The sequence below is a fragment of the Entelurus aequoreus genome, linkage group LG11 (assembly GCF_033978785.1).
Source record: "Entelurus aequoreus isolate RoL-2023_Sb linkage group LG11, RoL_Eaeq_v1.1, whole genome shotgun sequence".
NCBI classification, from domain to species: Eukaryota; Metazoa; Chordata; class Actinopteri; order Syngnathiformes; family Syngnathidae; genus Entelurus; species Entelurus aequoreus.
In genome coordinates, this window is record NC_084741.1 from 65,544,003 (window position 1) to 65,560,205 (window position 16,203).

General features: G+C 38.8%; 2 protein-coding genes across 2 annotated transcripts in view; both read right to left on the reverse strand.

Annotated features, from left to right (window-relative positions):
* The window catches only part of styk1b (serine/threonine/tyrosine kinase 1b), a 13,796-nt gene extending 5,019 nt beyond the window's left edge, over window positions 1-8,777 (reverse strand). Inside the window, exons 1-6 of the mRNA XM_062063771.1 lie at window positions 8,561-8,777; window positions 5,884-5,939; window positions 5,631-5,801; window positions 1,601-1,945; window positions 1,358-1,539; window positions 1,204-1,284 (exon numbers count right to left, since the gene is read on the reverse strand). Coding sequence (XP_061919755.1) covers window positions 1,204-1,284; window positions 1,358-1,539; window positions 1,601-1,945; window positions 5,631-5,801; window positions 5,884-5,938 — 834 coding nt within the window. The 5' untranslated portion in view covers window position 5,939; window positions 8,561-8,777. The remainder of the gene's footprint in view (window positions 1-1,203; window positions 1,285-1,357; window positions 1,540-1,600; window positions 1,946-5,630; window positions 5,802-5,883; window positions 5,940-8,560) is intronic.
* A 276-nt stretch (window positions 8,778-9,053) lies between these two features.
* LOC133660352 (glutathione S-transferase kappa 1-like) lies at window positions 9,054-15,322 on the reverse strand. Its single transcript, XM_062063775.1, has 7 exons — window positions 15,011-15,322; window positions 14,861-14,942; window positions 14,660-14,788; window positions 12,305-12,450; window positions 12,104-12,220; window positions 11,910-12,003; window positions 9,054-9,262 (listed from the first exon to the last, which is right to left on the reverse strand). Exons 1-7 carry the CDS (start codon window positions 15,077-15,079, stop codon window positions 9,213-9,215), a joined length of 687 nt encoding a protein of 228 aa, XP_061919759.1. The 5' UTR covers window positions 15,080-15,322; the 3' UTR covers window positions 9,054-9,212.
* Between the last annotated feature and the right edge of the window lie 881 nt (window positions 15,323-16,203).

Below are 16,203 nucleotides of genomic sequence, written 5' to 3' on the forward strand. Positions count from 1 at the left end.
GAAAACCATTCCAGGTGACTACCTCTTGAAGCTCATCCAGAGAATGCCGAAAGTGTGCAAAACAGTAATCAGAGCAAAGGGTGGATATTTTGAAGGAACTAGAATATAAAACATGTTTTCAGTTGTTTCACCTTTTTTTTTTTGTTAAGTACATAACTCCACATGTGTTCATTAATAGTTCTGATGCCTTCAGTGACAATCTACAATGTAAATAGTCATGAAAATAAAGAAAATGCATTGAATGAGAAGGTGTGTCCAAACTTTTGGCCTGTACTGTATATTTCATAATAGTTAGCATGCAGATTATTACAACACATGGTCACAGCAAATTAAAAATAGAAGGTTTTTACAGCCAACTAGCAGCACCAAGTTGCTTAACTAACAGCAGAACACTGTATACCCTTAAGCTTTACAGGTGCCATGTCTTTTAAATTGGTTTCGTAGAAAATAATTTATTAATTGGGGATTCAAGATATTTCTCGTACATTTAGTTTGTGGTAAATGTGAAGTATTTAATGGTCAAATGTAGAGATGTCCGATAATATCGGCCTGCCGATATTATCAGCCGATAAATGCTTTAAAATGTAATATCGGAAATTATCGGTATCGTTTTTTAAATTATTTGTATCGGGTTTTTTTCTGTGTTTTTTTTTATTAAATCAACATAAAAAACAAGATACACTTACAATTAGTGCACCAACCCAAAAAACCTCCCTCCCCCATTCACACAAAAGGGTTGTTTATTTCTGTTATTAATATTCTGGTTCCTACATTATATATCAATATATATCATCATCAGTCTGCAAGGGATACAGTCCGTAAGCACACATGATTGTGCGTGCTGCTGGTCCACTAATAGTACTAACCTTTAACAGTTAATTTTACTAATTTTCATTCATTACTAGTTTCTATGTAACTGTTTTTATATTGTTTTACTTTCTTTTTTATTCAAGAAAATGTTTTGAATTTATTTCTTATTGTATTTTATTTTTTATTTTTTATTTTTTTAAAAAGCACCTTATCTTCACCATACCTGGTTGTCCAAATTAGGCATAATAATGTGTTAATTCCACGACTGTATATATCAGTATCGGTTGATATCGGTATCTGTAATTAAAGAGTTGGACAATATCGGATATCGGCAAAAAGCCATTATCGGACATCCCTAGTCAAATGTGTTGTTTAAAAATGTTAACTACAAACCAGCGCTGAGGTCAGGTGTTGAGCCATAGTAAATATCCTCTTCTCTGTCATCTCGCATGGAGGATTCAGGTTCTCTTCTACCTGGATACAAGAAAAGGGGACTTTTGGTGCAATCCTGCACATTTGATGCACAGTGTGCTTGCTTGAAACAGACCTGCCTGCACCTCCACAGGAAGCTGAGCAGGTCTCGGTTCTCCAGCTCCTCCACTACCGTCACCAGAGGGGCTCGCAAGGAGACCACGCCCAGCAGCTCAGGTAAAAAGGGGTGGGGTCCCAGCTGGGCCAGGAAGGAGGCAAAGCCCAGGAAGGTGTGTCTCTCTGTGGCGTCGGCTGAGTCTGGAGGTTGGGGTGGAGGAGTGTGGAAATCAAAAGTATCACCAAGAGTGGGAGCGCTTACCTTTTAGCACCCGCAGGACCACGTTCCTGTTCTCCATGCGGGCCCTGTAGAGGGACACGGAAGAGTCGGAGCGCAGGGAGAAGGAGCCACGCAGCGGGCTGACCAGATTGAAGGCCTCGGGTAGTCTCTGGCGAGGCAGCTCCCTGGGTTGGGCGACAGTAGCGAAGGGGGTCTTGTAGGGCGCCTGGGCCTGTGCCTGGGCCTGTGCCTGGGCTAACAGAGGCGGAGAGTCCACGACAGAGGGATTCTTGGCCGGGTAGCTGCTGGGGGGCTGGAAGGTGGAGTAGGTGTTGGGCATGTCCATAGCGATGCTTTCATGCTCAAGCACGTTGATGCCAGGAGGAGCTATGGGAAGAAGGAGAAAGAACATCGTCATGTTTTCTCACTGGCCACTTTATTAGGTACACTTGCACCCTTTAATCTGCCTTGATTTAGACTTAGACAAACTTGAATGATCCACAAGGGAAATTGTTCCACACAGTAGCTCAGTTACAATGATGGAAAGTGTAAGGATGGAGAGGACAATGCAGGTATAAATAGACTAAATATAGCGATATAAAATATAACATGTATACGTAATATTTACATAATATATGTACAGTATATTATACATACAAAAATGATGCTTACTTGATGTACACTGTCAGAATGCTATTCTTATAATAGGTTCATTACTCCATTGTATTAAGAAGTGTTGGTCATATACTTTTATGAAGTAGCACAGTGCATCGCAATTAGGGCGGTCAAAGTTATTGGATGCATGCGATTAATCACAAATTCATGTTTAATCACAGATTAATCACCCTTTACTTTGAGGCTCCATGCTCCTTTACCTTAACCAAAAATGGTTACCTGCAAAGAAAACGTCTGTATGACGTTCTGATTGTAACATCGCCTATGTGTTATAATGTTGGGGTCTTACCATGAATTGATTAACGTGGACCTTGACTTGAAGAAGTTGAAAAACCTGTTCGGGTGTTATCATTTAGTGGTCAATTGTACGGAATATGTACTGTACTGTGCAATCTACCAATAAAAGTTTCAATCAATTTTTTAAAAGTTAATTCCAATTAAACAAGCAAGTTATTTACTATGATCCATCAACATTCAAAAGTGTGATTAATCTGATTAAAAAGTGTCTGATAGCACTAATCAGGTACATTTTGGCAGTGATTCAAAATATAATACTTCATTAAATTCACTGCTTAAGTATTTTAAAGAAGTTTTATTTACTAAAATATATGTAATTACTACATATTCAAGATACATTATATCTTATATTTATAAATTGTAGCTGAGATAGGCTCCAGCGCCCCCCGCGACCCCGAAGGGAATAAGCGGTAGAAAATGGATGGATGGATGGATGAATATTTATAAATAGTTTAAGGTTTTTTAATGGACATTTTAATTGTGCAAAAAAATGATTTTGTGGAATTTAAAAAGAAAACACAAAAATATAAAGCAGATTTTGTCCATGTTCTTCCCCTTCCCTTAAACAAAAAAGTTTGGATTGGATTGTAGGGTCGAATTAATGTTACACTGTACAAAAGACATCCATCCATTTTCTACCGCTTATTCCCTTCGGGGTCGCTGGAGCCTATCTCAGCTACAATCAGGTGGAAGGCGGGGTACACCCTGGACAAGTCGCCACCCCCTCACAGGGCCAACACAGATAGACAGACAACATTCACACACACATTCACACACTAGGGCCAATGTAGTGTTGCCAATCAACCTATCCCCAGGTGCATGTCTTTGGAGGTGGGAGGAAGCCGGAGTACCCGGAGGGAACCCACGCAGTCACGGGGAGAACATGCAAACTCCACACAGAAAGATCCCGAGCTCGGGATTGAACCCAAGACTACTCAGGACCTTCGTATTGTGAGGCACATGCACTAACCCCTGTTCCACCGTGCTGCCCGTACAAAGAACACTGAAAAGTAAAAACTACCAATAGGTTAAAAGTTCAACATTTAAAATAAGTATGGATTGGATTTTACTTGTGTCGCGCTTTTCTACCTCCAATTACCACGTTCACCTACTGATGACAACATCAGGATTGAACCCGCAACCAACCACTGTACCACCTGAGCCAGGCTGCCCATGCCTATAATGAATGAAAGTTTGGCATGTAAAGTACACAAATATGTTAATAAACACTAAATTGTATGAGATTTCCATTTGCCACATAAAAATATGTATATAAATACAGCATGTCTATATTTTCCAGTGTCCTCTGCAGTGGACATTGTGTGTCAAACTCATGGCCCACCACCTCGCTCAAGGTGGCCTGTGAAAGAAAGGCTGTAAATAAAAAACGCACTGTAAGGCTAAATGTGTTTGTTCTTTCAATTGTGACAGAAAAATGTACTCCGTGCAATTGCTTATGGTCTACACTTTATTATCTAATCATAGAACAAGAAGTAGCCAGCATTGTTTCTATTTATTTATATTCATGTATATATTTACGCTAACAATTTATTGATATTCATGTATACATTTACTCTAACAAGTGGGATCAGGTCCACAAACAGGTTTTATCCGGCCCGCGAGATGAGTTTGCTAAGTACAAAAATGAGCTGAAATTTTTGAATGAAAGAAACTGCTGTTCTAAATGTGTCTGCTGGATGTTGCATCAGCAATTGTTTGTATCTCCTGCCGCTAGAGTGCACACAACTTCAGAAGGGGCGGAGCGATGTGCCAAGGTAAAGATGGAGGCAACACTTCTGTGTTTTGGACACTATGTACTTACGCTGCTTATTAGTGTTGGTATACAAAATGTGGTTGGTTACGTTCATGCCGTGATTGTCAAAGATGTTAATGTAACCTGTGACATTTCTACCCAAATAAAAGCTTTTGATAATATGTACATTTCGTGTTGTACTTTGGTACACATGAATATGCTTAAATAACATGTCTTACTTCATGTGTGATTAATGCAATTACTACAAATCAACAAGATTTGTTGTAAATGATGCTACATACAGTATGTGCAGAATAAACCACTTGTTAGTACAGTACACCAGTTGAGGAAAATGAGTAAAAAACATGAATTACATTAATACATAGTAATTAGATTTTGATACTATTATTCATGTCATCTTCTGATACCAATGGGAGCATTTTAAAACCCTGCCAGACTGAATTTCACCAATTTGACTGATGAACATTATCACATCATTAATTCAGAAAGTATAAATAACGACAAATTAAGATACAATACTATTAACCGCAACATGTAAATGTTAAAAAAACAAAACAGGATTTGTACATTTTCCGAATGTGCTTGGTCTATTTTTAAACAAATAAAACAATATGAAGTCTTTACATTGAAGTTATCATTTTACCAGTCCGGCCCACTTGGGAATAGATTTTCCTTCATGTGGCCCCTTGGCTAAAATGTGTTTGACACCCCTACTGTAGACCAAAACTAAACGTCCACTTCAAAAAGACACTGGTTCTCAGGAGGATATACATAACGATTATGCAAATATTTTGCATTAGACACATTAAGCCAGACCTGGGCAAATTAAGGCTCAGGGGCCGCACGCGGCCAGATAATCTTTTCAATTTGGCCCGCCGGACATTCCCAAATAATCTTTTTAGATCTTTAAGATGGAAACTAGCTGCCATTTTGATGTGCAGTGATGTTTTCAAATGACCGTAAGTCTTGAACTATACAAAGTATTTCAATGGTTAGAATCTGCGCTTTTAAATGATGTACTAGTTACTATGGTTATCTAATTAGTTACTATGGAAAATCTAATTAGTTACTATGGAAATCCAAGTCACAGCAACTCAGATGAGTCACCAAGCAGGACCCAAGCGCACATACTGTACAGCAGATTTTCACAGTTTAGACACACAGACATTTTTTTCTCTCTAAATTTGGCCCCCCCCCCCCGAGTCAAAATAATTGCCCAGGCCTGCATTGAGCAGTCTCCAACCAGCCTTTGCATCATACAGATGTTTTTTTAGGCCTGCATTTTAAATAGTACTACTTTCTTAGAAAGATCAGCATCGGTCTTACCATCAATGCCATGCAGCACTCTCCGGGAGGACGACTTTAAGGAGCCGATGCGGATGCGGTCCACCTTCTCTGGACAGAAGCGCAACAGGAGGATGAAGACCAGCATGACCACAAAGCAGGCCAGCAGCAGTATGGGCACGACGATCACTTCTTGCTGATACACGCGGACCTCTGAACAAGAATACAGTAAAGATGATCAGCTAGAACACAATATAGAAATAAGTACACTTGTAAGGAACAATCCCTAGCTCACCACAGAACGTGTCCCCTTGGGTGCAGCGGAAGTCTGCATTTGATATGGACGACATCCTGAAAAAAAATAAAGGACGTTGTTGAAAGACAAACACATTAAACAAACACGGAACATTTTAAGGTGGAGTCAAACGACATAACATGTACGCACATTTGTTACACAGTCTACAGCAGTTATATCAAAAGTACAATAATAAAGTAATGCTAATTTGAGTGGTTTTCATTTCGAAATGTTTTATTATTAGCCCCCTGCTTTACACAGAGGTGGTTCTAATCCACAATAATAAACAATACATACTAATAAATGAATCATTAGGACATGTCAAGTATACGAATGAAACTCAAAACAATATTATATCACGCAAAGGTTTGTTTATTTTAGCAATTAGATTTACAAAGTAAAACTAATATATGACAGGCTCATAACATGCAACTCGATATATTTCAAGCCTTTTGATATTTTGATGTCTGGCTTACAGTTTATGAAAACCTCAAATTGAAAATTTCTGAAAATTGGGAATTTTCAGAAACTGTGAACCATGATCAAAATTATAACAAATAAAAGGCTTGACATCTCACTTTGCAGCTAATGAGTTGACTTAGTTTCACATTTGAAGTTGAATTGCTGACATGAATATACTTTTGCACTAAATTATATATTTTTTTGTTTCACCTATACACACATATACTGTACATGTACACACATCTTTACTGCAATAGTTCTTAGTCCTTTGTAATATCAGTAATTAGTCTCAATGGTCCCTGTCTGCTGCTTAACTGCTTTTTATTCTTCTGCAAAAAATAAATTTTCATACTACAACAGGGTTTTTACTACATTTTTTCAATATTTATTAAGCAGACATTTGAGCTATTATTTACTTGTGACAAATGTATCACAGAATAATGCAAATGCACCAACAGATTTATCTTCAATAGCATGCCAGACTGGAGTTACAAAGTCCCAACTCCGCTTTCTCTCCTTGACTTCCACTATTTAAAAAAATATATATTTTCAATGAATTACTGAAAAACTATCTACTTGGTGTCATCTCGGTTAACTTAATAAATCTGGCACCTGTGTTCCTCTAACATGAATAAATCCAAAACACCTCCAAAGTACACAAATAAATGATTAAAAAAATTAAATACAATCAAAACAAGGCAAAAATAATTGGACCTTTTTTCTTAATTTTCCATTGCTGGAAAAATGTCCAGGTGTTCCAAGACGTGGAAACCCTTAACACTAGATCAGTGAGCCAGGGACAATTGTGTTTAGTAGACATGACAACTGTGGTAGACAAGGAATAAGTTGTGTATTGTTCTTTAGCATTCAGTAAATATTGAGATACTGATGAAGTACGGATGCAGCCACATTTTGGAAACAAATGATCTGTGGTAACCATGTCAAAGTGTCCAAAGTGCGGCCCATGGATTATTACCAGCCCTCATCTTGTTTCATTGGTTATATTAATTTTATTGGCCTTCGGTATATTGTGAATAATAATGAAAAATAACATACGGTTGCATATTACACTAATAACTACAGGTATTTGCTTTGTCAACTACAACATCAGTTTTTGATTGTGTTACTTATCGTGGAAATAGTTTGGACACTCCCGATCTGTGTGAAGTAGGGGTGTCCCGATACAACACCGATATTGGAGCCTTGAGTATTGGCCTAAAACGATATTGATCAGATAGGATATCTGCACAAATCCTACATATTTTTATCATTTGTATTGCGGAACGCCAGATAAGGTAGATATGAAAAACAAACACTTACCTATGTAAAATGCTGGATGAATGGATTTATTGTATGCTGTCTTTAATTAAGTGGTATTTTTTTGGTGACACCTTAAGTTAAGTTCATGACAAAGTAGGTTGAATGACGCGGACACGTTTGTTACCCAATACTTTTTCATGCATTTCTGCTTTGGAGACTTTATTTTATGTGTACGTAATATGCAACTATAATTATTTTATACTTTTTTATATTGACAAATGTGCTGTTTTAGACTGCAATATTGATGAATTAAGGACATTTATTATGTACTGTATGTCTAGCTTGTGTGCTATTTTGTGCTTAGCTACGGTGTAGCTGCTAGCTCCTATAGCCTGCTATGTTTACCGTTTGTAAATTACTTGATAGAAGACAAGTAAAGACCAAACTTGTGTGCTGATTGGACAAGTAAACATGCCGTGGGAGTGCTTGTATCGGTGATTATAGACGCAAGCCGATATGTAAGCTTTTTTGTCCTCAATGTCGGATTGATATCTGATATCAATATCGGATTGGGATATCACTAGTGTAGAAGCAGACTTTTTGCACAAAGCCTTAGATCGCAACATTGTACCTAATGTGTCTTTATAGTATGTTTCTGACTACAGTAGTATTAATGGAATTGTCCCTTCGATGGACTTCCACGGCGATCTCACTGACGACGTCAGCTCTTCCAGCATCTGCAAACCTGTCCATCAGCATTTTTCACTCTTTCATGCCGGTGCAAAGCTACACGCCCATGAGGCACAACAGAAGTAAGTTAACAATAAACGCTGATGTAAAACAAGACACCGTCCATTAAAAGAAGTTTTTACCATAACGACGCCGTTGTTCACATCAGTGATGACAGACTTAGAAATAGACGTGGAAGAGAGAGGAGAGTGACATATTGTCTTACCTTTTGTTCACAGCTGTGTTCTAAATCCTCCAGAATAGTCTTGGTGGTGCAGTCTTCATGTAGTCAGTCACATAGCTGAGGGTTAATTTCTGCTTCAGGTGTTCATTGTGTTGTTTTTCCTCACACTGACAGCCTGACTTGTTTGTCTGTTCCAGCGTCTGTGTTTTTCTTAACTCCACCCTACTTTCCAGCAACTTACTCCCCGATCACTCCTTCCTTCTTCACCTCCCTCCCTCCCTCCCTCCCGAATGAACACGTTAAAAGGTAATCAACCGTCTTGCCCCGCCTCTTCTTTGTGTTTTCTGTACCGCCTCCTGCCACGTCATTAGCCCAGGCTTTCTGCGCGTTGTCAAAAAACTGGTCCTTCCAGCTCATCGTTTTGAGTCCTCGCAGCCTTTTGTGAAATGTACGTCAGGCCGCTGGAACCAGTACGACAAGCTCTGCCGTCTCGGGAGGATTCAATCGGTGATAAGCCTCGTCTTTGCACTCTACAAACACAATAAGTGACCTTTGCCTCGTCATGAGCCATTTATTCAACAGCAATATGCGTACTATTTCATACAGTGGATTAAAAGCAGTTATTACAACCATGGCTATTGTGATTGAAAGTGCGTAGTAAAGTGTGTTATAACCACATTATTGTTCATTCGTCTCACAGTTTGGCAGATGACGTTTGAGGCTGAGGTCCGAGCCATTTCTCACCTAAATAAAAACACAGCCAATTAGCGACAACTTCAGACAAATCGGCTGACATTGCACAAAAGTGAGTACAGCCATTATGTTTCAGAAATAATTGTATTACTGTATACTTCTAAAGGGACAATACTATAGAAAGTAAATGGATATACAGTCCCTCGCTACATTGAGCTTCAAATATCGTGGCTTCACAATGTTGAAGAATTTTTTAAAAAAGAAGACATTTTCAAACTTTTTTAAAGCATATTTTACATGTTTTTGACCTATTAAGTGTTAAATCAAGTTGTATTTATATACCGTATTTTACGGACTATAGAACGCACCGGTATTTAAGAGGTAAAGAAAATAAATGTTTTTACTTATATTAGCCGCACCAGACTATAATCCGCAGATATACAGTATGTTTATTTACATATCTTAATTGATTCCAAAAACTGGGCCTGTTACATGGCACTAAAACGGCTGATCAACCAAAACAGAAGTTATCGTCATGGACCCTCCCCCCCAATCAGCTAAACAGACTCAATGACTCCACGGTGACATTTTGGTGAATTTACGAGACGTAAACAATACAAAAAGAATGCCATTGTAAGCTAATAATACTAACACAGACACCTGTAAACGTGTTAGCATATTTGCTAGTGCAAACGACACAAGCTCGAAAAATTAGCCGCACCGTTTTCTAAGCCGCACGGTTCAAAACTTGGGGAAAAAAGTAGCGGCTTAAGAGTCCAGAAAATACAACATTATCTGCATTACACTGCAGTATTTTGCAGGGTGAACCATGCTAAAAACAACAGGTGGATAATCTACTCAAATTGACCAACTTTGTGATGGACTTCATCTTCTTCACCTGCCTCATCAATAACACAACTCATCATTGGTGAGACTTTGAATAAATATACCCACTCCAAAACAATCTTGTGCTTCTCCTCCTTCCTTTCCTCTGCTTGAGAATTGCCCACAGGTGCTAAATTGGGTTCGGGCCTGAAGGAAAAATACTAGGTCCATGGCTTTCACCTTCTTCAGCAAGGCACTTGTCATTTTGTAAGTGTGTTTGGGCTCCTTATATGGAAAAAACAGTTTCCCAAGGGAGGGGATGATGCTCTGCTCCACAACTGTATGTTGGGATTCATGTTTCCGCTCAATGAACCACAGCTCCACAGTGGTGTTAGCACTCGTGCAGCCCCAGACCATGATGTCTGTCGCAAGACACCATTGAATTGCTATTCAGTAATTTGACAATGATGGATGTGTGTTGACTTATTTACAGTAGATGGTAAATCTACATTGCTATACACTGACTACTCTAAGTATTTTGTGCATGTGTAATATTATGATTTGTTCTTATCCTATGTTTAAAACAATTCCTTGTGGTCTACATAATATGTAATGGTAGCGAGTTGGTCAACATTTTGCATAGATTTTGTTTTACAGACTTCTTCTTCTTCAAGTCTTCAAGACAGTCTGCCCCACAACAAGAGGATAAAGGAAAATAAGGAACTTATTAAATACAAATTTGGACTACAATGGATTAAAATTGGCAGAATCGTGCAAAGCTTTTTGGGTAAACCTCTGCCATTTCCGGAGAGATCTGCTGCCGTAACTAAAGCAAAATATGTCACTAAAGTCTCAAATTCCAAATGGCTCGTTTGGAGCAAGTTTGGAAAGGCAAGATTGTTTTATAAATATTCCCACCATGCCTCTGTAGTTTGATTTCAACTTTTCGGGACTTATGCAGATCCCAAATACACAGAACAGGTACCAACAGGTAAGAAAAGTTGGTTTCGCATAAAGGGACCGCTTTAAACTATGGAACAGTTGGGATTTTGGGGTTTAAAAAAATGTCCAACCATAGTACAGTTTAAAAAAAATCCAAAGATATGATTTTAAATGCATACGGGAAATTAGGGTTTCTAACAATCACATTATAATTATTACTTGGGTATTTATTTACTTATTTGCTAGTGTTACAGTGACTTAGTACTTTTACTGTATATGTACAGTATGTGCCCGTTTGTGTACCTTCATGTATGTTTGTGCCTAAATTGTTTATACGTGAGATAAAGACTATTGATAATGTATTAAGACCAGTAAATTAACCATTGTACAGCTAGTAATGACAAGAAAAAGGTAGATTTATGAATAATAATTAGTGGGAATAAAGTTCCTTATTGACAATGAAAAACCTAATCATTATGTATTGTTTCCATTTTTCATGTGTTTTCATTGTGAAGTATTTGTTTCATTATAGGTACGTTACTGTATTAATTATATTATTAAATGTTTCTTTTTTTTACAGTAGGTAAGGTTGTTTTATTTTTTCCATTCCTGTGAGAATCCTGCATGTGACTGAAGCATTAAGGAGTGGGACTATTAAGGACAAGCTGCAGTGTGCTCAAACAACCACAAGGTAGCATCTGTGAGCAGATAATACTGTATCATCGCTTTTTCTTTCTGACTTTGCAGGTCGTATTAGGTCGGTGGTGCATTCTTCACGTGTTCTTCACTCACTCTTTAAGTAACGGATGAGGCAAAAACTAACCCAGACCCAATGTACTACTACATACTACTACATCAAAGTTTACTTTCTAGTACTGTCCATTGAGAAGATACAGAGATAATGTACATTTATGAATAAAAAGTGTCTTACCAAGGCAGTGAGCCATCAGCTCAAATCTGTCAGATCCAAAAAACATTTCAGTTTTCCCGTCGATGTGACACACCAGCATGGGGAAGCCAAACGACTGAGGAGAGCACGGATGGGAGGAACATGTTGATGTTACCATCAGGTTTAGGCAGTCTCTTGCTGAATGTGTAAAAAGAAGATAGATGAGGACAACTGACCCCATAACTCATCGCGGCCTGCGTGGCGCTCTTCAGCTTGTCTTTGATGTCCTGGGTGGTGCACAGCTTTTGCACCTCCTCAATTTGGCTGCTGCTTAAGCCGGCTCTCTGTGCCGCCTGGTAGCAAGTTATGTAATTTATAGTATTTTGTCATTTATAATATTTTATGGTTATCAACATAAAATGTGGATGAGCTGCTACCTCAGCCAGTGATGCAGGCTCAGTGATGTCTTTATCTTCACTCCAGATTCTTTTCCAGAGCTCTCTTGACACCTTCTCCACTTGTTGGTCTCCACCAGTCTCTTTTGCCTGCACTGCTTGCACAAAGCGCATTGCAGTCAAAGAACCTGTAAATAAACAGCAATCAATCTATCACGTAACGTGCATTAACGTAATATAATTACAAGATTCCTTCCTTCGTACAGTACTGTAGATAGTACCTTAATATGCATGCCAGGGGAAACAACAAAAACATTTTAATGAAATAATGCAGAATAATATATATCTTCTTTTGTACAATTTCTTAACTTGTATATATGTTAAAAAAAATGTTTTAAATTAACCCTATCTAATGAAACCGTTTTCATTTTGAGACAACAAAATGCCGTCAAATAATTTAATGAGATTTTGTTTTTGAAGAATTATACCAATCATATTAACTTCAAATTAAATACATACATTAACTACACTTTATATACAATATTTGCAATTATCCCAGTACATGATGTGATTTACGTTTACTTATTGTCAAAAGAATTAAAATATGACATTGAAATATCTTAATTCACTTGTGTTGGAAAAAATAATATACTGAAAGTCTATATTGAAGACTATTTCTTGATACTGCTTTTACTTAAAAAAGGAGATGTCAAAATACTCTATGCTGTGGCTCCAAAACTTTGGAACAATATCCCTCTTTCTATTCAGACGGCTCCCTCTTTAATGAGTTTTAAATCACGTCTTAAAACATATTTTAATCTTTGGCTTTTAAACCAGCATGAGAGTTGTGCGATTTTAGTCCATTTTATTTTCTCTGATGTATTGTATGTATTTATTCTCTTACAGTTAAATGTTTTATGTTACTGACTCTCTTAATATGTTTGTCTCAACTTCTGTGCAGCACTTTGTGAAACTCGAACTTCTGTTTTCTTTAAATGTGCTATATAATTAAAGTGGATTGGATCTGATATTTTGATTATAAAGGAAACAAAAAATAGCTCAAATAAATAAATATCTGATAAAAATATATGCATTTTCCGCATATAATTGCTTGAAAACGTATATAAATCTGTAATTCGCCTAATTATCCATTCATCCATCTTCTTCTGCTTATCCAAGGTCGGGTCACGGGGGCAGCAACCTAAGCAGGGAAGCCCAGGCTTCCCTCTCCACAGCCACTTCGTCCAGCACCTCCCGGGGGATCCCGAGGTTTTCCCAGGCCAGCCGGGAGACATAGTCTTCCCAACGTGTCCAGGCTCTTTCACGTGGCCTCCTACCGGTCGGACGCGCCCGAAACACCTTCCTCTGGTGGCATCCTGACCAGATGCCCGAACCACCTCATATGGCTCCTCTCGATGTGGAGGAGCAGCGGCTTTACTTTGAGCCCCTCCCGGATGACAGAGCTTCTCACCCTATCTCTAAGGGAGAGCTCCGCCACCCGGCGGAGGAAACTCATTTCGGCCGCTTGTACCCGTGATCTTGTCCTTTCGGTCATAACCCAAAGCTCATGACCATAGGTGAGGATGGGAACGTAGATCGACCGGTAAATTGAGAGCTTTGCCTTCCGGCTCAGCTCCTTCTTCACCACAACGGATCGATACAGCGTCCGCATTACTGAAGACGCCGCACCGATCCTCGTGTCGATCTCACTATCCACTCTTTCCTCACTCGTGAACAAGACTCCGAGGTACTTGAACTCCTCCACTTGGGGCAGGGTCTCCTCCCCAACCTGGAGATGGCACTCCACCCTTTTCCGGGCGAGAACCATAGACTGACTCAGAGGTGCTGATTCCCATCCCAGTCGCTTCACACTCAGCTGCGAACCGATCCAGTGAGAGCTGAAGATCCTGGCCAGATGAAAAAAAAGCAGAGACCTAATCCTGCAGCCACCAAACCGGATCCCCTCAACGCCCTGACTGCACCTAGAAATTCTGTCCATAAAAGTTAATTAATTAATAATAAACGTAAATATAGTTCATCCATCCATCCAATTTCTACCGCTTGTCCCTCTCGGGTAATTCAATTAATTAAATGAATCCCCTTCATACGATTATTTGCGAGATTATAGGATGTTTTGTCGACACCAAAGCCTCCTTTTAAGATACTTGTGTAACTTTTGCATGCAAAGGCTAGGCTGCACCTTGCAAACTGCCTCCACATGCTTGCTTTGATTGATTGGTTGATTGAAACTTTTATTAGTAGATTGCACAGTACAGTACATATTCCGTACAATTGACCACTAAATGGAAACACCCGAATAAGTTTTTCAACTTGTTTAAAGTTGGGGTCCAAGTTAATCAACTCACGCATGCTGCCTTGCATGCTACGTAGTGTTACCTTTATTAAACATGGCTTCGAAGGGGTCTGCAGGAGTTTGCAAAGGGACATTAAAATACTTCGCCAATCGCCTCAGGTCGTTGTTCATGAAAGCAAACTTGTTCGGAACCAGACCAGGCGGTTTGTTGCCTATTATGAAGAGAGACATGGGATTTACATAAATGTATATGAGACATAGTTGGCATAAATTATGAAAGTTACCAGAAGCTTGCATGACTCCACCCAGGAACGCAGGTCGCAGTTTGAGGTCAATATTCCACACTGTTCTGTAGCGACACATGACCTGAACACCAATTGATTTTACTCTCCGTTTTTATTGTCACAATATGTCGAAAAAATGCTAATACAAACCTCAAAGGCGAGCCAGGAGTATGGAGACACCACGTCGTAGAACAACTCCACCACCCGTTTGGACGACATCTTTTCACTTCAAACAAATCAAACTTAGTAACCGCAACCTGCCCAGTGTGTCAAAGTTCAATGCGTAAACACGTATTGCTACGGACGGCGTGTAAAGAAGCGTTTTTAATCAATGTTACCGCAACAAAACGGTGTCAAAACACGATAAATTAAATGATATTCCGAACAAGTGCAAGGTTTATAGTCTATTGATAATGTCGAAGGTGCTCGCGTCAAAACTAATTAGCGAAACTTTTCTTCTACTGTTATATAAGCGTGGTAACTCAGTATAAAGTTATTTACCGACACCTACAGGATTAAACGTGTAAATGCATGCAGAATACCATAAACAAGCCCAGTGCTGCAATTGTCATGATATTCTTTACAATAGCATTGAAAACGTTACAAAAGTGATACACATTCAAAAAGAGCACTGAAAAAAATAACAATATTGGGTACTGGGAATAAACAAATGTACTCTTTATAAATCAGAATCAGAAGTACTTTATTAATCCCAGAGGGGAAAAATCAGCACAATCCCATTCAAGACTGGATTTACAACACAAGCAATACCAAACTATTAATCGATTTAAAGTATTATGCAAACATGGAATCTGGTTCAAATATAGAGATGAGGGTCTTTAATTTGACCTGCTGTTGTACTCTGTCTCAAAGTGTTAACATGTGCTCAATGTTTCCTTACCATTATTGCTATGTTGTCTATTACCATTATTGCTATGTTGTCTATTGCTATTGTTGGAATTTTGTCTATTACCATTGTTGGTGTATTCATTATTCCTACATTGTTGATACAAATTATTGTTACAGTGTAATAATTATTGTTACCTGTGGGCATCCTGATTCGATGCCCGAACCACCTCATCTGGCTCCTCTCGATGTGGAGGAGCAGCGGCTTTACTCTGTACTCCTCCTGAATGACAGAGCTCCTCACCCTATCTCTAAGGGAGAGCTCCGCCACCTGATGAGGAAACTTATTTCCTTCGCCTGTACCCGTGATCTTGTCCTTTCGGTTGTAACCCAAAGACATCACATGGACAAAGATAAGACCTTCTGGATGAAAGTTCTGTGGTCAGGTGAAGCAAAAATTTAGCAATAACCAGCAATATGTTTGGAGGAGGAAAGGT